Source organism: Saccoglossus kowalevskii, chromosome 18, assembly GCF_978046115.1.
Source record: "Saccoglossus kowalevskii chromosome 18, keSacKowa6.1, whole genome shotgun sequence".
NCBI lineage: Eukaryota > Metazoa > Hemichordata > Enteropneusta > Harrimaniidae > Saccoglossus > Saccoglossus kowalevskii.
The window spans coordinates 16,388,579-16,412,535 of NC_140658.1; the positions used below are offsets into that span (position 1 = coordinate 16,388,579).

The window sequence follows — 23,957 nt, forward strand, 5'->3', positions numbered from 1 at the left end:
CTTTTAATCCTCTTCTGTAAACATAGCCTAGCATTTTAGTTGTAGGTCTGTGGCATTAACTGTAAACATAAAAGGGTTGATCAAAATAATTAAATATTTTTGCTTAAATTTATCTATGGCTGAGGGGGGGGGGAGTACTTTATGGGGATTGACACTTCATAACAAAGCCATGAAATCAAGGGTTAAAGCCTCTGTCGAAAAAGCACTACTATGATGTAGAATTGAAATGGCTATGAATTCAATTCAGTTTATTATTCACAGCATTAAGTTTGCTTATGTTGCCTGTAATTCTGACAACCTAATATATCATTATTTCTTTGAATTTTTTTTCACAATCTCTGATAATTCTGTGAAGATGCGACAAACAAGAAAACATAAAGCTATAAACTACAAAGAACAAGATGAAAGGTATGTGCATGTCCATGAAAAGCCAAAATAAATGGAGAAAAAAACTGCGTCAACATGTGTTAATAGCAGATAAGAATTTTTCCATATTATGTTAATTCCCCAGACTTACTGAGTAGTAATAACATTTTACGCGCAATGCCCCTCAGTAGACAACCATTCATTGCTGGGGTAACAGCAATTCTTGACACATAACTATGTGGTATACAAGCAGAGCTGTGTTCGACAGCTTGTGTATGTCAGGAATGCATTCTCTTCTGTAATGACATTGATACCATCATGGGCTAATCAATGCGTTCCTTTCTTCCTATACCAAATGTCCTCTGTCCTATATTTGAAAGTTTCATCTAATCAAAGTGACACCACCTATTTTTCACACATTTATTAAGATGTAAATTTGTTCTTGTTGATGGCCTTCATCATTTGTTATCAATTCATCATTTTGTGTTTTTCACCTTTATGTGTTAATTGTCAGACACACTTTCACCAATTTGGTTTAAATTTGACACAAAGGCAAGCATTGTGGTGTGCATATGAATGCTAATTTTTATTTGATAACATTTCCTCAGTGTCCTCTCTCATTTTTAGTTCTGAAATGTCAATGCAGCCAAACGCAATGCGGTAACTATAATTTCATTTTACAATGACTGTATAATCAAGATACTGCTGGAATGATAACTGATTTCAAGTCTTTCATGTATTGATTGTTGTTCTTTTATCTAGTTTTGATGAAACCGACAGAATAGTTACTATTAACAGTAGTAAGAAAGATGGAGGCAAAAAGGTAGGATTTAACCTGCTAATACTGTGTTACATATTTCATAGATGTGTTACAGGACATAATTCTCTTGTTGAACTTGTGTGATATAAAAAATTGGACTTTCACAGACCTGTTAGATTATTATCGTGAGACTATGAATAATATACTAGTGAATCGGTCTGCAGGGCTGTGCAAGGGACTTTAGGTTTGAGTCTGTTTGTGCAGTTCCCATGGTAATGTACTGAAGTCATGGAGACAGCCAATTGATGGTGACACAGAATTCTGTGGCATGTACTTGTTTACGTACAAATTCACCAGACCATTCTTGAGTGCACTGGGAAGGATTCCAGGCTACAGTTTTGTATGAAGGTTTTTTCTCTTTTTGTATACCAGTAGATAATACTGTAGTTTGTATGTATTACGGTACTTTAATAGCAAATTAATACTAATGAGTAATTATTTTCAGTTTGTTCATTTTGTATTTCAAATGTATTGAAACATATGGTGCATCAATAGTTTTAAACCAAAATGTGCAGCACCAAATGGTTTAAATGGTTGAATGATAATTGCTGAGTAAACATCAAAGAATTCACTTTTAATACCCAGGTAAATTTTATATTTCTTCTGATTTCAGATGAAAGGGAAGAGAACCTTGTACACCGAAAGGGAACTTGAATTTGATGACACTCGAAGTGAAAGCGCAATCAGTGAATTAAGTTGGTTAGCTTCAAATAAAAAGCCTAAACATGAAGTGCATCATACTTATGCCAAGACAAATCAGAAATCTAGAAACTACAGTTTTGATTGGAATTTACCAAAGTTACAAAATTCTGCTGATCCCGACCAGAAGGAGGAAGAAGAAGAAGAGGAAGAAGAGTGGAATTTCTTGAAGGTATCAAAATGAGTGTTGTAACTACAGCAACAATATATTTTGTTACACATTATCAGGGATGAAGATGCTCACCGGACATCAGCAATTTGCTGGTATTTTGGCAAATTGTCATAATTTTAAAGTGTTTTTTGTCAATTTTACTCCCAAACAATGGCAAATAATTAGAAATAGGCCATGATGTGAGTTGCAATTTTGGACAAAATGTCAAGTGAATTACTAGGAAATACAAACTGCAAAAAAGACTATATTAGGGGTATCGACCAATGCACAGTATGGTTGATGCGTTTTCGCACATGATCAATTACATAATTGGTATTTAGGATGTAGATATTACATGCTGTAATAATAGATGGATAATATTTTTTACTTTGACATGGTTTTCTTGATTGGGGTCAATTTACAGTGGAAGGATATGATAAAAATAAGTGAGTTTTTATTTGCATATGAATGTGAAAGTGTTTGTACACAATAGCAACCAAATTTGACTTCTTTCCTGTAACTTTCAGTATCCTAGTACTTCGAAAAAGAATAAAAGAAAGTCACGCATATCCAGTAAAGATGTAGAAGAAGAGGAAGGACCATCTTACTTCAACATTGATAATATTTGTGAAAATACCAGTGAGCTGAATTCAAAGAAGTCTGTCACTCCAGGCAGTGGTACTAGTGCAAGATCTAAGAAATCAACTCAAAAGGTCAGTCTCTGGTAGAGTTGTATTGTTGGCAACATTTTTTTGAAAGGCCTTTAAACTTTGTGATCATAAATCAATATAATGGTGCTCTGAGCTCATGTGATTGAAACCTGAAGCCATTCTCACCCTGTTAGATAAAGGCAAGTGACTCTGATGCTGCCCAGAAGTGCAGAATTGGAGCAGCAATGCAAATGGTAGCTCTGCAATTTTACTGGGCAGCTACAGTACTTTTGTAAATTTTAAATGTTTGTAGATCAAAACTGATGTACATTATTAAACAATTTTTTTTCAGCAGAGTTCTTACTCACCTTTCTTGCAAATTTCTACTCTCCTCTTCATGTTATCAATAGCTCATTTCCAAATGTCTTCAGCTTTTGAGAGATTTTATTGTAATTCAATTATGGTCTTTCATGAATGAAATCTTCAGCCATATGCAAATTTACTATCATATTTTCTTGTAATTTTAGCATCTATCGGTAAGTACTTCAAAAATGAATAACAAAAGATCGCGCATGTCAAGTTCTGAAGATGTAGAGGAAAATGAGAGACCATCTTACTTCAACATTGATAATATTTGTGAAAATACCAGTGAGCTGAATTCAACGAAGTCTGTCACTCCAGGCAGTGGTACTAGTGCAAGATCTAAAAAAGCAACTCAAAAGGTCAGTCACTGTTAAATCCGTTTTGTTGGCAACATTAGAACTTTTTTAGTATCTTGAGCCATAATGATACCTGATATTCTTTATGAAAGTGTGAGCTATTTTTGCTTTAATTGCCAGTGGGGAATAACTCAGGAGTCCAGTAGTAGTAGATTTTTGTTTAAATATTACTATATAAAGATGACCAAATCTTAGACACAATTGCATGGGCAAAGGAAACCCAAACATGGCTAATGTTGCATATTATATGATTTCAAAACTATGGGTTGAGTCAGTTGTGGCCATTATGGTTGAAATCAGTCATGTGATGGGGACTGTAGACAATTATGACTCACCATTATGGTAAGTGACACTTGATATCGTCAGTCTATCAAGAGGGCGACATATTTGACAAATTGCCAAGGGCCCTGGTACATGTAAGTTGTCATCTCGTATCGTAATCCCTAGGGTCAAAACTGGATTTCAATAGATGCCGTTGTCTTAACTGGGCACAGTACTGTGGCCATCTTTTTTCTCTTGCGAGTGATTTAATGTACAACGTGGGTATATATATAGTGGATATGCTATGCTTTCAGTGTCTACATTTCGCAATAGCTGTTATACAAATTGGTGCTAATGACAAATGTTTTATTATAATGAAAACTCAGAGAAAAATATTTGATAGTTATAGCTATTGTTGATTTAATATACATATATTTCCTTGAATAACCTTCAGCATCTAAGTACTTCAAAAAAGAACAACAAAAAGTCACCCATATCAAGTTCTGAAGATGTAGAGGAAAATGAGAGACCATCTTACTTTAACATTGATAATATATGTGAAAATACCAGTGAGCTGAATTCAAAGAAGTCTGTCACTCCAGGCAGTGGTACTAGTGCAAGATCTAAGAAATCAACTCAAAAGGTCAGTCACTGGTAAAATTCATCTCACTATTCTTCACACAAATTCTGAGACTAGTATAAAATGCGGAAGGACCTGATCATATATTCTGCTATTTTTCTTCTGGAAATAAATGTCTCCCTATTTGATTGGATGTACATGTATTAATGAGTTGACTGTCAGTCAGTATGCTAATGTGTTAGTACTTACAGGACTGAGTATTACAATAAACTGATTGAGCTGGTGATTTTATTGCAATGTACTTTGCTTCAGCTTCACAGAGTTCTATGTCTTATGTTGTGTGTGAGTATCTGAAATATTAATCATAATTTTAGTTTTATCCAGAAGGATCTTTAATTCATGTCTAACATGTAAAGTTGTGTTGAACAAAACAAATTTCAACATTAAAAATTGACATTTATCATATCTGTACTTGAAACTAATTGTCAATGTTCCAATATTTAAGGGGAAATAGTCTTTGTGCCATTCTGTGTTGTGTACAATATTAGTACCATCACTTCTATGCAAGGTGTACAACACATGTAAAATACATATCTTGTTCACACAGACTACAAACTTGTTGCTCGTTGACCACTGTCCTTTAATAGGACTTTACAGGTTTTGAAGATAGACACAGCTAACTTGACAAATATCTAAGGATGGCCGGTACAAGTTCTTGATAGTTTGCTGAATGTAAGGTTCTGTCAATCACAAGGCTAACTAGTTTGGATACCTCAAATTTGTTCTCATAAGGAATAATTTCAGGAAATTCCTGAAAAGTGTGTGATTCACGTACATTCTTGTATTCTTGTGCTTTCCAGGCATATCTTCCATAAATATATGCCTCATGTATATACTCAATATTACATTATCAATTGAATTTGTGAATCTTTGGTTTTATTGTCTATAATGTAACATTTTTCAGTGTCCAACTACTTCTCGAAGAGGAAAAAATAAATCTAATTTGTCAAGTACTGACGAAGCTGAAGATGAAAAAGCACCATTTTTTTTCAGTATAGATAATATTTGTGATGATACAAGTGAACTACCGGTAGAATCTAAGAAATCTTTTAGTACGTCTAAATCTAAGAAGACGGTTGAAAAGGTAGGTCAATGCATATATTGCTTGTCATAAGTATGTTGTGAAATTGTGCAATATCGAGTGGTATACTGGACTTCGGTGAGGAAGTTGTTGCTATTGTATCCCTGTAAAATATAATTTATTCATCCTTAAAACTGGTTACGGAAGCATGAATGTGTTTTAGACAACTTCCTTTTTTTTTGATGAGTTGCAAGTTTCATATTGGTGCGTGATATGCTGTTTGATTACATCAGTAACTTTGCAGACTCTTGCAAAGTTTGTGTGTGATGTGATGCGATGCATGCCATCAACAACTCATGTTTGCAAATGGCTGCACATTTCCAGCAATTTATGGTACTATCTGGAAACACTTGCAGGTTTTATATGAAATGGACATTTATTTTGAATATCTTAGTTGTTTTATGACAACCAAGTAAAAACAATTTAGAGCCAACAGACAGAATTTGAGTCTTTGTCCCAATCTTCTGAAGGAATGTGCTATAAACAAGATGGGTCTGTGATGAAAAAAGGGAACTTGTGGTGAAAAGGTTAACAATCAAGATTTATCTTTTATTTTGTCTGAATCAGAAATATCAAAAATCAACATCACTGGATACACCAGTTCTAGGTGTAAACAGAAGCATGGAGAAAACACCAAGACTTAAAAGTCGTAAATATAGTCCACTTGATGTACATGTCATGGTTACACCAATAACACCAAAGGGCAGTGAACATCAGCAGAGTATGGACTTGGATGAGAATGAGGAAGACAATGATCTGGAGCAGGTATAAACAATGTATCATTCAAATCATAATTTGTAAAACATCATGCAAGCTTCTTTTTCAAAATAACATATATATAAGGCCGTATCCTGCCAAGTGGGATAAATTTAATAATTTATCAAAATATGAGTATTTTACCCCATGATAGCAGAGCAGTTCCTTGTTATAAACATTAAAAGATGTATTGGGACATTTCCCTACTTGCAGCTTAGGGGTGTTCAGGTCTAATCATTTTTCTGAATTGTGTGTTAACATTTTTAGGGGACATTGTTATCGCTTATATTACAGTTAAATCAGACAGATATAAAGACCACCTGTCTATTAATGTGACAAGTAACTGCACTTGGCTCAGTTTGGTCAGAGTCTCTACACTGACTTCTGTATCAAGAAAAACAGCATATATATTTTTATTTGAATATCTGTTGACAAATTACCCTTTAAACTGAGAAATTGTTGTCAACTTTTTATGCAGAAATTAATTAATCAACCTCATAAAGACCATCAGTCTGTACACAGGACAACTTTTATTGAGTTACTTGGTTAGTCATAATACCATAACATAAAGATATCTCAAAATATGAAAGATCTGACCAGTTTATTTATTTTACTGATATAATTATTATCACTTTATTAGATTTCACTGACAACACTGGGTGATGATTTGAATCAAATAAATGATATTGATTTGAGTCGCAACAACGATGATGATGCTGATGTTATCTCATCTGTTGAATCTGTCACACCAACTACTATGAGTTACAAAACTCCATTACCAAGAAACATAATCAAGGTGAGAAATGATTTTAATATTGTCGTAAAGTGAGATGCTTAAAGCTGCAACTTTTACTACAATATACTACTGTCCTGTTTTGCTTAAAAACAAATGACTTCATATCAAGTATAAACTCACTTTTTGACTATATAATGAACCTAAAGGTAAATATAAAGTCATTAATCAGCTGTGTATCCTCGAGGGCGGAGCTACGTCACATACGTTCTACGTTGCTAAGACGCGCACCACTGTACCACGTATTTCTATGGGCTTTGTGCGCGCTGCTGTGGAACTGCCGGTGGAGCCGGTGAAAACTTGAGAAAACAACACAAACTCAACTTTGAAGTAATCCTGAACAACCAAATTCATATATGTTACACACGTAGGGCTAATCTTGTTGCGCTGTTCAGGGGACTCTCAACAACCATCGCAAAGTACCGTTTTCTGCGAGTTTTTGGTCTTTGTTTTCACCGCGAGGGTTGCCAGGCGGTAGAAAATGCCCGGAAGTCCGCCCCGAGGATAGTCAACACCTCTGACGAGAGATCCAGAAAACATGTAATTTCATCGTTTCTGCAATTTGCAACTAATATATATAAATATCATAACCCTGAGTGTATGCCGAATTTATTTATGTGAGTGGCCATGTATCAAAATCTCCTAGTCAAAATAAATGGCAAAGAATCTTATCCTGTTTTCACAATACTTGTCTGTTACGCACCAAAACAAATGTGCAGTTATCACCTCCATAAAAACAAAGAAAAACTGTCAAGTGTAATTTGATTCTGTTCGCAATGAATAAAAACTGATTCAACAGGGATTTGAAAAAGCCAGTATTGTTGCTGGGACTCAAAAAATTACTAGGTACTACTAATTTCTGTAATGATATATCAGTATCAATTCATTTATTTATTTTCATTGAAATAATCACCACAATGGATATATTTATTTTTTTGTGTTAATTTACTTTTCAATAAAGTGTATCTATCATGTCAATACGATTTTTTTGTTTGTTTACAAGTGTGTGGAGTGGAGAAAAAAGACATTGTTTGGTGGTCATTTTGAATTTATAATAAAGTCATTAGCGACATTTTGAAATAGCGAATCAGTTCTCTCGCTAAATTCGCGAAAAAGACATGTTTATTACAGAGTATTGCATACTAACCCCTTTGGTTAATGAAATTTTAATTTCATAAACAAATGGGATAATTGCCAATTATCATATATACTGGTTAAATAAAATCGAAATAACAGTGGATAGCTCCCGTAGGGGGCGTCCTTCCCCTGTCATCTGATTTGCATGCTTCCATTTTTAACCACGAGATTGATTCACGGTTGAAATTTGGGCTTGCCAAAATATCATTGTTTTTGCGGTGGAAATACATTGTTACCACCCATCAACACAGCCACCGAACTATTAGTGTGTCAGGAAGCTCTTGTGGACATCAAGAACTTCGTACTTAGTCACCTTGAGTAAAAAATTGTAGTTTTAGTAACGAAACTCAAAAGCCCGCCTTCAGTTGCAAGATGGCGGAAAATATGGATACCGGAGAGTTGAACACCGTTCATCCCAGCACTTCGGATTCAAACACTTTCGGACGAAAGTGTGAAGAGTGCCATATATCGATGCTCACTTACGATGATCACCGTATTTGCATTCCATGTGGCAGAAAATGTAATGGGCACATCAAAGAAAAAATCCTACACAACAGTGGTGCGAGAAAATGTTGAAGACGCACTGGCTGAGGCAGGCGTGATTTTTTCTACTGAAGATGCTACAAGCAACGCGGGGGAGGCCGGCTCGTCGAAAACCACAACAGCGAGTGGTACCGACAAGGAGGACCCCGAATTCAAAATCCGCTCCGATGCTATCACGAAAGGTGCGGTTATGGTCAAGAAAATCTTACCTCTACCGATTCCACCGATGGCGGACGCCCCACGTTTCTCGATCGGTTTGTCTACACTGCCGAAAAAGGACACTTTTGCGACTTCAGCAATGCTATAATGGTCTCCCCGACTGACACAGGGCGCTGCTATAACACAACGCGTGATCGGAGGAGGCAAATGGGATCGTGAAGTTACCGAGAAAACCGCTACAGCCACCAAGGACGACTTCTTGGGGACTAACCGGGACGATTGGAGCAGACGCTACCAAAAAGTTATACCGCCTGCTGATGAGTGGAAAACACCGGTCGGTACCGACACCAGCCTGCACGAACGACCTCTCGGCGTACAACCACCAGAACTGGAGCCATGCGTCCAGGAAATGGTCGCCGAAGGAAGTATAACGAAACATCCACTCGGCAAACCACAAGTTTACATCCCGTATTGCCTGTCCCAGTCAACGCTATGTAGATTGGAAAACAACGTTTGGGACACTTCTCTTGCATTAAGCCATAGAGAATTTTTCACTACTACTACACAAATTTAGTTAGCGAAATTCAAAACAGGCAACATCTCCAAGGATGAACTGTTTAGCACATTAGAGCCGCTGTTGGTCGCTACTAACGTCGTCGACGCTGACATAATACAGAGTCATCTCCAGTTACGAGCGACTATTCAACACTCTCGCCGTGCAGCAGTTTGGTCCGCTATGCTAAAGACAGCCGCCAACGCTGAAATCAAGAACGAATTGGCGACGATCGATTTCAGAGGGACCAAATTATTCGACGGAAAACTCAGCGCTGTGAATTCTAAGTTGGATGAGAAAGCAGCGGCAAAAGTTAACCGTGTGATGATCGAAGGCGCCTTTAAAGCCAAGCAAGCCGCTAATAACAAGCAGAGCATCGCGACCAAGGCGAAGCCAGTTAACCAAGCTACTACGGGTCAGCCCAAGGGAAACGCAAAGGCAAACCCGAATCAGGCAAAAGGAAAAAGTGGAGACCAGCAGCGACAGAATAAACAATTCTCGAAACAGACTGGTAACACTAAAAAGTCTTCCTGACTATACGTCAGCAAATATGGTAATGTATCAAAACAAGGTGCGATTAAACATGTCAAATATTACTCAAGTCTCCGAGTATTTTTGTCAAACAAATCAAACCACAGATCCCCTTACACATATACCACTTGCATTAAACGATTCGGTTCAGTGCCCAGGTCGGCGGGAACCAAGTCGTGCAAAACATCGTGCATTAAGCGATTTTGTTCAGTGCCCAGGATGGCGGGAACTCAATCGTGCACAACAAAAACACGGTCGGCCGCACCTCAGGTCGGTGGGCGATCGTATAAACAAACAACCGGCCGAATGCGTGGACGTAGGGAGAATGACGCATCGACAGGTGAAAAAACAGAAACCCGTAAGGCAGAGTCCCTACTCCCCTCCAGGTTGGAAAAAAGGGGGGGGAAGGACGTTAAACGGGGATATAACGCCGCATTCACTCCAGGGGGAAATGGAGAAATCGGCGATGTCAATGTATACCGCCACAAGCGACCGAGGGTTGGTGAGTCCCTCCACGCCAGTGGCACTGCGTCTGCAGAAATGTATTCCCCGGTGGAAAGAAACGATAAACGATCCGTATGTGATATCGATAATAACACACGGGTATCGAATACCGTTAATAAAAGAACCGAAATGCGAAAAAAGAACATGTATTTCGGGGAAACCGGGCTCTACTCAGTCAACAATACTGAAAGAAAGCGTGGAAATACTACTCGAAAAAAAGGTAATTCAGCGGGTACAAAACCCGAAAAATTCTTTCATCTTGAGGTTATTTCCCGTCAAGAAATCCAACGGTGGGTACAGGCTGGTGCTGGATTTAAAGGAGTTGAACAAAATTGTGAAGAAAGAAACGTTCAAAATGTTAACTCCGGCACTAGTGAGAGCGTCAATTCAAAAAGGGGACTGGATGACGTCCCTCGACTTGACCGACGCTCACCTGCACATACCAATACACACAGAAAGCAGGCGCTTGTTACGATTCGTGGTGAACGGTGTAACGTATCAGTACACCGTACCTACCTTTCGGCCTGACGTCAGCCCCATTTCTGTTTACAAAAGTTCTACGCACAGTGGTGGCGTTACTGCACAAGAACGCAGCAGACGTCAACCCCTACTTAGACGACTGGCTGATAAAAAGTCAAAATCGGAACCTGATTTGTCAATCAACCGAGCGGACTGTCAGTCTACTGCTAAAGCTAGGTTTTCTGATAAATATGGAAAAATCAGAATTAATACCGACGCAGAAAATAATCTTTCTGGGCATGGAACTGGATGCGGAGAAAGGCATGATCCGACCAGCCCAGCACAGAATCGACAATGTACAAAAAATGATACAATCATTTCTAAAACAAAAACAAGCCACACTACGCCAGGTAATGCCACTAGTGGGGATGTTAACTTCGATGAGGGGCTTAGTACGGAGAGCGGCACTACAGTCCAGACCGATCCAACGCCTAGTGTTAGACGCACAGTTAAAAATGCGACTATCAAAGGACGGGATAAAATACGAAAAACCGGTACTGTTCACACCGGCCTTTCTGGAATCACTTCCGTGGTGGGGCAACCTCAAGAACCTCACGGCGGGGATTCCCATGGACAAGGCGAAACCGACAGTAACGTTGGTGACGGACGCATCCATGACGGGCTGGGGAGGGCACTGCATGGACGGGATTGCACATGGTCAGTGGAACGAAAAACAAAGGAAATTTCACATAAACCGGCTGGAAATGCTAGCGGTGCAGTTCTCCCTGCAATCCTTCAAAAATGCGGTAAAAAAACCGGGCTGTGTTAATAAGATCCGACAATCAGACTGTAGTAGCTTACCTCAACAAGGAAGGGGGAACGAAATCACAGTCGTTAAACGACCATGCTGTAGCAGTGCTAAAGTGGTGTGCACAAAACAAAGTCGAGCTGATGTGCAAACATATACCGGGAGTCCAAAACGGTGTAGCGGACTCGCTATCCCGGGGGAAACCCTGCGACGACACAGAATGGGAGCTGTCACAGACGGCAGTAAACCTAGTGTTCGACATGTGGGGGGGAACCCCAGGTAGATCTGTTTGCAACACCGGAAAACAAAAAACGTCCCGTTTTTGTGACGCGTTATCCGGACAAACAGTCACTGACGTGGGACGCACTTCAGATAGAGTGGGGCGGAATGTTCAGTTACGCATTCCCACCATTTCCATTGATCCACCGAACGTTACAAAAACTGGAACAATCGGAGAACTCGCACATGATTCTAGTGGCACCGAACTGGCCGTCTCAGACTTGGTTTCCGTTACTGCTGTCTCTGCTAACAGACCATCCGAGAAGCCTGCCACAAGAAATCACGTTGACACAACCCGGCGGTTATACACCAACCAACCCGGAGCTGTACCAACTTCACGTGTGGAAACTATCCAGCAATTTAGAATTGCGCAAGGGTTTTCAAGCCAAGTGTCGCAAACAACGACGGCCGGGCTTAGGGATTCCTCAAATGGATTGTATCAATACCACTGGGAAAAATTTCGTAATTGGTGTCTTGCAGGGGATATACATCCACTCTATCCCTCTTTGCTCCAAGTAGCGGAGTTTTTTTCTTATTTGATCAACGAAAAAAAGTTGAAACCGGGGACAGTAGAAAACTATAAATCGGCGATCAACTCTGTACTCAAACTAAGCCTAGGCAAAAACATTTCGGATGACCCGACAATCTCCGATCTGTTCAAGGGCTTTATTACACAGGCGGGCCCCATTGAGAGGTACAAAGCACCTGCATGGAGCTTGTCAGTAGTCCTTGAAGCGCTACGACAATTCCCATACGAACCGAAGGAATTGGCGTCACTACAGGACTGGAAGAAAAAGACTGTTTTTCTGCTAGCACTCGCTTCAGGGAGGCGAGTTAGCGAAATACACGCTCTGTCATTTGAAGACAATTTTACGGTGTTTTATCCCGATAAAGCGATTTTAATGACATCAGTAAAATTCAGAGGAAAAAATCAGAAACTGCACGAGACGGCGACTCCGATCGTTATCCCGGCACTGAGCAATATTTCCAATGAAAAACAAGACAGAATTCTTTGTCCGGTACGTGCGCTAGCTTATTATAAGAAACGTAGTTCCGGGGTCAGAAGGGGTCAAAGGTCGATGTTCGTTTGTTACAAAAAAGGTAAACAAAGCTCAGCGGCGTCGAAATTCACGTTAGCGAGATGGGTAAAAGAGACAGTTTACCACGCTTATAGTGATAAGTATTTGAGCACAGAGGCAGGCAAAGTCACTGCCAAGATGAATGACTTAAGAGGCATAGGTAATACACTGGCATTTGCTAGCGGAGCTTCTTTAGCCCAGGTGCTAGCAGCCGGGTCCTGGAAAACTAGCAACACTTTTCTCTCTTATTACCTGAAAGACCTAGCGGCCGAGTCACAGGGCCTACACTCGTTAGGCTACCTAGTGACAGGCCAAGTTGTAACGAAACAATAGGGCATGCAACTTCCCGCAACTGCAAGAATTATTCAGTTAGCGGGAGTTATACAGTTAGGGGGATGGAATTTTTTCAATTCCATAATCAGGTGGGGTAGTATTTATCTGCCAAGATATATTCTCTGGTAATCTGTCCCATTTGTTTATGAAATTAAAATTTCATTAACCAAAGGGGTTAGTATGCAATACTCTGTAATAAACTTTTAAAACTAGCGCCGAAGGCGCATATTAGTTTTTATGTTTATATAAGAGATTGCATACTTACCTTCCCACCCAAAACCACCCCAGATAAATAGCTACGAATCAATATCGTGGTTAAAAAGATCTGGAAGTATGCAAATCAGATGACAGGGGAAGGACGCCCCCTACGGGAGCTATCCACTGTTATTTCGATTTTATTTAACCAGTATATATGATAATTGGCAATTATCCCATTTGTTTATGAAATTAAAATTTCATTAACCAAAGGTAAGTATGCAATCTCTTATATAAACATAAAAACTAATATGCGCCTTCGGCGCTAGTTTTAAAAGTTTTACAGTATATACTACCGGTAGATCATTCAAATATTACTTATTTTTGGCCTTTAAACATACAGCTGTCAATTAACGTATATCCACAGAGGATAGAATAGCATATCCTAAGGTACCTTGTTCAGTGTCTGTTTTGTCAAAATATTTTTACCCTATCTCATCTTGGTGGCTGTGCTTTCTAATTTTTAATATGGAAAAATATTCTTCATTGTGTCATAAAACCATTGAATTCTGCATTTTGATAGTACATATTTATGTATTTTGACAATCTATACAGAGCCACCGAAAAGATAGTGCAACTATACAAACTGAAGAGTATCCCAAGTCAGGTATGTAAAGTCAATTTTTATTTATGTTGTTTGGCATATTAACTACAATCAATGAGATAAAGTATTTTCACTAATATTTTATTATCCCTGATTGACCACTTCAGTGAAAATAGAGTACTCTGGTAGCATTAAAGAATTAGGTTTCTGAGTTGCATTATATTCGATATGATTCCAATTATAGTGACATATACAACGTATATAAACATACATTGTACATTTCTGCCATTCTTGAACAGGACCTCCGTCATGTCTGGATAGATTTCATTCAAACATGGTAAATACATTGGACATAATGGGACCATGTTGCATGCTATTTTGTTTTTTCAGATGGGATTCAAAATGGCCAATTGGTTGCCATTTTTTTAAACATGCTATATACTGAGTATATACTAACAAGACCATAATTTTAATACTTTTTTCAAAATGCCCAAATGATGTTGTTTAACATATACATTGCCTGATTGCAATCAAACTTTACAACCAAGCAGAGAAAAAAGCAGAAATAAAAAACTTGCATCTTTCTTTACTCTCATGTAATTTTTAGCTCCGCTGTCGACTTTGTCGAGCAGAGCTTATCATATGAGTGATTGTTCGTCGTCGTCGTCCGTGTCAATGTTTTACTTTTTCGACTTGTTCTTGAAAACTACAAGCCTGAATGCTTTGATACTTGGTGTATATGTTCCCTGGGTAGACCTCTCTTAGATTTGTTCATTTCATGATGATATCTTCAATTCTCTAATTTTGGTGAATATTTTTGTCATTTTTGGTAAAAAGTGATATTTTCGACTTCTTGTTAAAAACCGCAAGTCCAATTGCTTTGATATTACATATATAGGTACTACATGTGGACCTCTCTCACATTTGTTCATTTTGTAATGATATCTTTAATTCTCTAATTTTGGTGAATATTTTTGTCATTTTTGGTGAAAAGAGATATTTTCAACTTCTTGTTAAAAACCACAAGTCCGATTGCTTTGATATTACATATATAGGTACTACATGTGGATCTCTCTCAGATTTATTTATTTTGTAATGATATCTTCAATTCTATAATTTTAGTGAATATCTTTTTAGTTTTTGGTAAAAAGTGATATTTTCGACTTCTTGTTGAAAACAGTCTCGTTGCTATACTATACATATTGTTAATTTTCTAATGATATCTTCTGTTCTTCAATTGAAATGTGCATTGCTAACAGCGGAGCTATCTCAACCGACAGGCAGCTTGTTTTCATATTCTGATTTAAAATGACTGACTCATTCTCTGTTTACTATTTACCGGTAACTAACTGAGACTCTGTCATGTCACAGTCCGAGACAGGGACTCATGGATTTGGTCAGTCCATGTCACATTATAAATTGTTTAATGTGCATTTGCTCAGCAAGTTTTTTTTTCAATTCCTGCTCATTCAGGGATATTTTTAGGTTTAAAGTCAACTGAAAATGATAGGTAATACACAATAAATTGCATATTATATCAATTGGCACATTTTTGGGTGAAATATATTATTTTTGGTCAAAAATATAGTGAAAATGATGTTTTTGCCTGTTATATTGGCAATACATTGACCAATTCCATTCAAACTGCTTCACAGTATACATGTATTACATATATTGATTTTACAATCTAAGTGCTTTAGTGGTGTCGTTTTGGGTCAAAATATGTCATTTTTGGTCAAAAGAATGTTTTTTTAAGCTTTGCATTGACAATTTCATTCAAACTTGGAATATAAACTGGTACTCAGTATTGTGAGACACATCTTCAAGGCACATAGTTTTGTCGTTCAACTACAAGGGGTATTGTTCAGGCCAAATTGAAAACTGACTGACTGATCATTTGGTTCACACACTACTTTGTCTTGAAACAGCGGCTATGACATGATATGTCTTGTTAATGTAGGCCCTTTCTCAGTGACCTTTGTAACCAGTGACAACGGGTCTCCCTAACGTCACAGTAGAGGAACTCGAAGCAGACAAATTTATCTCACAGGTTCGGGTTATGGCATGGACAGCTTCACTGATATTTACAAGTGCAAAGAAGGTGTATGACCAAACACACATGGAATAGTTTCTCACAAAAATGATTTAATAAATAACAACAAAAAATTGTACACTGGCTAACTATACACAACATCAATATAGTTTAGCCTAAAGCAGCAAAAGGTATACACTAGACTTAGTAAATTCAAAAATACTAAATGCCCAATTCAATTTCTCCTATCAGTAACAGGAATCCACTCAAAATTTACAACTTACCACAATGTCATTAAGTATAAAAATGTAGTACTCGCCCTTTAACAAATAGGCCAAACATAAGAATAGTTAAAGGGGTCTACGTAAGATATACCACAGAACAATCTATGTTTAGTTCTCAATACAGGAATATGTAACAAACGCAATAGTTATACGGCTTATGCTCCCTAGCGCTTAAACGCACAAACCCGTATAACAACAATTTTAGCCGGAATGGCCGAAAATGTAAAACAGAAAACTGAGCGCGCGGTACGCTGAATAGTGCGACGGAAAGGCCAAATATATGTCAGTCGCACAGACAATGAAAACGTCAAAACACACGATAAACGCTAAGTAGCCAGATTCATTGAACAATCAAGAGAAAATGACTATAAATACAACAAATTATTCATTGAATCTGGTACTCCCGAAACTCTTCACTGATAGTGTACTCTATAACTCGGTAAATTCAAAGGACGATAAAATACACTATGTCGTAACAAAAATTAAAATTATACGCTACAATAAAAACAACTCATACGGGGAAATTACTAAGGAACCTTAGATTATAAAACATATGGCATGCACTATCGAAATGGGTCCAACTGAAGTTTTTTTGGACACAGTATACAGGACTCGCGTATCTTCAACGGCGGTTCTGTCGGTCCACAAACTTGATTTCTTCGTGCACAACAAACGATGCTTGAAAAACTTCAAATGATCCAGAATTTCTGTCACATCCACGCTGAGTATCTCTGCAGCTTGATTATTGACTTTCCGAGCACATAGTCCGTAAAAAATGTAGAAATATTCAAAATGTTTCGGAGACTTCTTGTCGCACGTCAGCTCACAACATCCGCCATAACAACCGCCTGCCTCCGTCTCGCTCTTAGGTAGGCTCGTACCAATTGCAAGAAGGCCGGGGGACCGATCTAAAATCCCTGCAACTCTAAATATTTAAACCCTAACTACGAAATTTATATCATCTAAAATTATAATAGTACTATAAAATAATACAACCTATGGGTCAAAAAAACAACGCGCTGACACAATACAAAGTCATTAGCGGTGCGCAGCAAAACCCTCTAAAAAAAACAACTCGTGTTGAAATCATGACGTCACTCACATAGCAACTTTCCAAGACCAACTTGTCAACAAAAGTCACGCTGTTCAGCCCATACTGCATCAAAGTAGAACACACTCATAAATTTTAAAACACAAGAAAATTCCCTATCAAAATAGCATGATAACGAACAAAAGAAATACTGCTTACTCCTAGGAATATACATACAAGACAAATATAATATCTCAAAAACTAGGTCACCAACATAAATTATGCAAATTATCCTTGACACCAGAAAAACTTTCAAAACAAAAACGTGCTGGTTAATACAACTCAATGCTGACTAAATAATAGAAATAAGGGTCTCGTTCACAATACAAAATGAACTACTCTAGGTGATTTTAACCCAATCATGTGTATGCCACCTACACTAATATCCTCCTTTGAGAACAACAAATTAACCCCATGGGTCTAACACCCATTGGCGCAACTCGACAGAAGTCGTGGTTACATTAATGTATAATCTTGTGTGACACAGGTCCTAGTTTTAGACCAGGCAGTACAGCCATCAAAGAGTTAAAACGTAAATACGCTAATTTACTGAATAAAGAAGTAGAAGATGTTGATGAGGAAGATGAAGATGACATGTCGGAGGATGATGGCAATGAGGAACTGCAACAGAATGTACATATAAGACCAAGAAAATTATTCCGATTAAACTCGCTCACACCAGGTATAATAAAATTGTATTGTTGATATAATTATTTTGACAATAAGGACAATATTTAAGCAATAGTGAATTTACATGCAAATGTAGGCTTTCATTATCGCGCAATAATAAAGAGTGTTGATCAGCACACTAGCCGTGTTCGATATGTTTTCACACTATTATTCCCATTCTTAAATTCTGTCCCCAATCTAGCTCATACAATTAGAGAAGAGAGTGTTGAAACTGGTAGTTCTGATATTTCTGATACCGGTGTATCTAGTATTGAACTTGGTGTCTGTAATATGCTAAAAGACTTTGGATCTGAGTTGCAAGGTGTAATGCAGGTATTTATGAAGTTACTCATGATCTGATTTTAGTCTTCTGTGTGCAAAGCACACAATAGGAGTCTTTGCGGTTACCATTTCTATATGTCTGTCTGTTCCACCAATATCTCAAATACCTCTGTTTGGATTTTGATGAAACTTGGTATATCGGTACCGGGGGTACTCTGATATAATATACAAACCTAATTAATTTTTAGTTGTTTTCTATTCATAGTAATGGTCTCATTTGCATAATAATGATGCAGATGCATTGGGTTAACATCTGTGAAAATTAATTATCTAATTTGCATAACAATTTAATATAACTTAGCAGCATGTCTCAATGAAACTTGGAACATAGGTGCCATTTTCTCTTGAAAATTTAAATTCTCTTTCAGCAAAACTATATTGATTGTATGGTTCTGAACAATTAAGGTTGTATTTTGTTAGGTCAAAGGAATAATTAAGGTTTTCACGGCTGTTATGTACAAATGATACACAAATATGCAGTGAAACTCACCTCAGCTGACCAATTGTTGGTATGAATATGTATAGTTGGAAAATTAAGAATAAAATAAATTATTACCAAAAATAAAATTGTTTGTGGTGCTGAGGAAAAATTAACTATTGGCAAATGTCTTATTTGAGAAGTAGGGCTTTCAAAACATGTATCCAAGACATTAATAAACAATTTGACTAACCTAACTTATGTTTTCTTTTTTTATGTAGTGCATTGTGTGTTTTTGTGGTATCTTATTTTAATAATTAATATTTGCTAAATTTCATTGTTTTGTGTTTTTTGTAACAGAAAAAAACAAGTCACATTGAACAGATAGTGAATAAGACATTGAGTGCAACAAAGAGACAGATGTCTGGCTTATGTACAGGACTTAATGAATCAAGGTAAAGACTGTCTTCTTACACATCTTTAGGGATTAGTTTCCAACTACATTCAATTCAGAATCCTCCTGGACAGCACATTTGCAAAAAATGTAGAACTGTTTAAAGCACTAATTTAAAAGTTTCTAATTAAATTGAAATCAAATAGTTTTCAAATTAATTTTATGCCTAAGTCTTTGCACTGCACCACGATTGGATATCGATTCAAAACAACTTCTACAACACTTGTATTAAATAATATATTTTATTATACATCTGTCACTGTAGTGCCATAATTTTGCGGTATTTTATGGGTTTTTTCATCTTACCATATAGGGAAATGCGAATTCCAAATATGGAATGATTACTCATGTAAGCATCCTCTAGTAATAAAAACAAACATGGTTGCCACCAGGGTTTGACCAGACTCCACAGAAAAAAGTTTGCTGATTCTGTTCTAAACTTTTTAAATTTTGGCATTCCCATGATGTTTCCTTGGACAGAAAAGATGTATAATAATAAAGTTATTATGAGGATACCTCAAAGTATTCACTCACACAGTACGCCATTGCATCAACCTCTGCTGTACCGTCTTTGTGCATACTTTGAGGTATCCTCGTAATAACCTCATATTATTACATGTATTATACATCTAACACAGAAAAACAATAGAATCTGCTGTTCAGAGTAAAAAGATTTTAGCAACCATTCCAAAATGTATCAGTATTCTTTCAAACATTTTTTATATTGGATAAAATTACCTCTCCTGGCTTGATTTGGGCGAGTTATCGGCGAGTTATCGGCGAGTTATCGGTGAGTTATAGGCGAGTTATAGGCGAGTGACAGTGCACTTTATATGTTACACAATCAATGCATCCAATACAAGTATTACAATATATGTACATTTCACATATTTTCATAGACAACAGTTATTCCATGAATTCAGTGATGTTATACTGAATGAAATGGTTGAACTGGAAGGATTGGTAGATACCCTCAATGAAACTGATGAACAGTTTCTGGAATTATTCAAGAAACAACATGAGAAGTTACAATCTCACAGAAGATCTGTTGAAGTGAGGTAAGATGTCGCATCTCTTGAACATCAAAGGTTGTATTATGTAGGATATATTTATGTGTAGCTTTTGACTTATGAAGTAGTGCCAAATACCAAATGCAACAACTATTTACCAGAATATCAGGCTCAGTACTTGTTTACAAATAGCCAAATTTTTTCGTAGATTTTGTTGTGATAAAGTTTTTAGCACCTTTATAGGATAGGATGTGATTGACTACTGATGCCTCGGTCACTTTACTGCATTTGTTAAAAATTTCAACTAAGTTTACAGATAATTAAATTAAAACTGTGGTGAATAGAACAGGTTGAGGATTGACAGGCTTTCACATAAACCAAATTTCTTGACGGTTACTATGATTCCCACTTTAAAATGTCTTAAAAAGATCTTAACCAGCTCTCTTAGGCATTATTGAAAATGTCTAAAATATGAGCAGTATTTAGGCAAGGTCTTGAAACAATTTAAAATACAATATTTAGACTTGCAACATAATATCAGTTATGCTAAATGTTTGACTGTTTTACTTCAGGACATGTAGCATAATTAATAACATTGAGAATGGTTTCTAATTAATGTTTAATTTTACTTGTCTTGGTGAGTTTGTCTATTAAGGTTTAGAGTTTACTTAAATGAGTTAAAACTTGGTTTGTGCATACTGTTCATGTACCGGTAATCAGTTGAGTGAATCTATAAAACATTATGACCAATGCCAAGATTGTATGTTGGTTGTTGAGTAAACATCAAAGAATATTGAATTCATCTTGTACTTTTGTTGAAATCTTGATAATTAAATCACTTTATTTATTCAATCTTAATGCAGTTTGTACAGTGGCAAGGTAATGTTTCACAGCGATGCAAGTAGATTTCTATCAAATTTTTGCCAAATTCTGTTTAGATTCAAACTGTCCAACTATACTTAAGCATAAATATTCATTTCTACGACATGTAGTACTGTACCATGCATTTCTTCGGGCTCTGCGTGAGCTGCTGTGGAACGCTGGTTGAAGCATCTGTGAAAACAGCTAAAATAAAAAAAAAATGGCACAGGTAATCCTGAGCAACCAAATTTATATATATTGTATCCGGTATGTACATTGCACATGTAAAAGTAAGTAGACTTGTTACACTGTTCAGAAGAGTCTCAACAAGTAGCCTAAAGTACCATTTCCAGAGAGTTGGCTTTTGTTTTACCGGTGATGGATGTCAGGCGGTGAAATTGCTGTATTTCAGTCTCTGAGAATAATATGTTCTAGCATATAAAAATAAAAAGTGTAACTCCAGTAGAAGCATTCATACATAGTATTTGATTATTACAGATTGAATAGAACTGAGAATATCTATGGACAATTCCGAGTTGCACTTACAAAATTAGAAGAGATGCAGAAGAAGAATTTAATTAAGATGAAAACATCATTAAAAGCAGAAATAGCACAATTACAGAAAAAGGTTCTCAAAGATATGGTGAGTTAATCTCATGAATCAAGGCCTACATGTACTTTATTCTTTTTCCAATTACCACCCATGTTATCCCACCCAATACCTTGTGTACCAGACCTTAAATAACCCCACCCTACCTAGCTACCTACCTATCTTCCTCACCTTCCTACCCAACCCAACCCAACCCAACCCAACCCAACCCAACCCAACCCTACCCAACCCAACCCAACCCTACCCTACCTTCCTACGCATCCACCCAACCCTACCTTCCTACGCATCCACCCAACCCAACCCAACCCAACCCAACTCGACCTACCTACCCGACCTACCTTACCCACCTACCTTACCCACCCATAATCACCAATTCTACCATACCCTTTCCACCATGTACCCATATCTTGATTTTATATTTAAATAGCCTGCCAGCCCACTTGGAATCTCTATTTTATTCTAACCATGCAAACCTTACTCTTCAACACCTCATCATACCTACCCTTATTTTTCCCAAGCATACCTTCACAACACACAATCCTTTCATAAACCCACCCATCCTAGCCTACACTTTGCTTTCCTACCTCCCCCCTTCCATACAACAACACCATCCCACTCCAGCAAAACCTACCTAATATTATTTTATATTCTCAATTTTATTTGCAGCAAGAAAAGGAAGTTATGAACATGAAGCGTGCTCTCCAAGCTACTTTCCTATAAGACCAATATTTGTGGTTTGAAAGATACTCTATGTATAATGTTGTTTTTATTAATATTTATTGCCTTTATTACTTAGCATAAAAATGATGCTGTTAAACCATAGTTGTAATTTATTGTATTTGTATATATTGAATATATATACCTAGTTTTGTCTTATGATATGAATTTACTGAGATATTTATAATTAATTTATAAACCATAGTTTCTATTGATGATGTTGACGTATATAAAATACCATTGATCCACAGTTGTGCCATATGTTATTATTCGAGTTGTTCACTATAATTTACGCTATTTTACCTGTTCTTTGGTTACTTGGTGAAAACTTCTCTAACTGCTCAGTGTTGCGAGAATTCTGCATGGTTTGATCATTTACTGGCTTGCTATTGTAACTGACTATTCAGGCATATTCACTGCATTTCTCACTGAATACCCATTCTTAATTGTAGTGAGAAATGTATTACAAACAACATTCTAAAAAGAAATTACATGCTCGCCAATGATCAGTAAAAAAAATATGTGGTTCTCTCACTCTCAACAAGATTTTTGCAGCCATTTGTGTATTAATTTCAAGAGAGACGATTTTTTTTGGCAAACTTTGCACAATTTTGTAGCAGTGCAAATTTCACTGGTGTCATTAACACATAAAATCAGAGAGGCATCCATGAAAGTTTTCTTTGCTTATGTTCTTAATTCTTTCAACCGCAAAAGTCGAAACAGCAGCAAAAAAACGTAACGTAATCCTTCTTATCTATGACTTTGCTCACATTCCTAATTATACTAGTCATGAACATAATAACAAATATTTTCACTTAATTTCAATATTTTGAGCATATTAGCATTCATGAATTTGACAGTGAAACAACAGGTTTTATTGTTGGTTTAGTTCTGCGGATTTTACTTACAAGCGAAAATAAAACCTAGTGAATAATTAATGTGTTTACAGTACAACTAAGACTGCTTTTGGCAGTTTGTCTAGCAAATGTCAATTCCTTTAGAACATGCATATTGTTTTTCACAAGATGTATAATATTCTGGGCTTATATTCAATAATTTATTTGCTTTGCTTTCACAGACCCAGGTAGTGATGCTAAATTAACAATTCATGCGTTTATTTAAATAATGCAACAACTTTTGTGGGTAGACAACTTTTTGGCATGGGAGTTGTTTTGTTTTTTGATACTTGTATTTGTGTCACCTGCTTTTTTGAAAGGAACTTGAATTTTCTACTATTTATATAAAAAACTGTTTCAAAATTAGTTTCAGTTCAGAATTTAAAAGAAAAAACTAATTGTATCTGACATTTTGTGTTGCACTTGTTAGCAATAAATATGTTTCTATAAAACG

At 36.8% G+C, this 23,957-nt stretch overlaps 1 protein-coding gene across 1 annotated transcript in view; it reads left to right on the forward strand.

The window, feature by feature from the left end:
* LOC102802393 (uncharacterized) overlaps positions 1 to 22,857 on the forward strand; it is a 49,752-nt gene extending 26,895 nt beyond the window's left edge. Inside the window, exons 21-36 of the mRNA XM_085492963.1 lie at positions 356 to 408; positions 1,129 to 1,189; positions 1,800 to 2,057; positions 2,564 to 2,749; positions 3,214 to 3,408; positions 4,121 to 4,309; positions 5,211 to 5,390; positions 5,955 to 6,152; positions 6,784 to 6,939; positions 14,132 to 14,183; positions 18,014 to 18,208; positions 18,398 to 18,528; positions 19,316 to 19,410; positions 20,309 to 20,467; positions 21,779 to 21,923; positions 22,557 to 22,857. Coding sequence (XP_085349089.1) covers positions 356 to 408; positions 1,129 to 1,189; positions 1,800 to 2,057; positions 2,564 to 2,749; positions 3,214 to 3,408; positions 4,121 to 4,309; positions 5,211 to 5,390; positions 5,955 to 6,152; positions 6,784 to 6,939; positions 14,132 to 14,183; positions 18,014 to 18,208; positions 18,398 to 18,528; positions 19,316 to 19,410; positions 20,309 to 20,467; positions 21,779 to 21,923; positions 22,557 to 22,610 — 2,307 coding nt within the window. The 3' untranslated portion in view covers positions 22,611 to 22,857. The remainder of the gene's footprint in view (positions 1 to 355; positions 409 to 1,128; positions 1,190 to 1,799; positions 2,058 to 2,563; positions 2,750 to 3,213; positions 3,409 to 4,120; positions 4,310 to 5,210; positions 5,391 to 5,954; positions 6,153 to 6,783; positions 6,940 to 14,131; positions 14,184 to 18,013; positions 18,209 to 18,397; positions 18,529 to 19,315; positions 19,411 to 20,308; positions 20,468 to 21,778; positions 21,924 to 22,556) is intronic.
* The last annotated feature ends 1,100 nt before the right edge of the window (positions 22,858 to 23,957 follow it).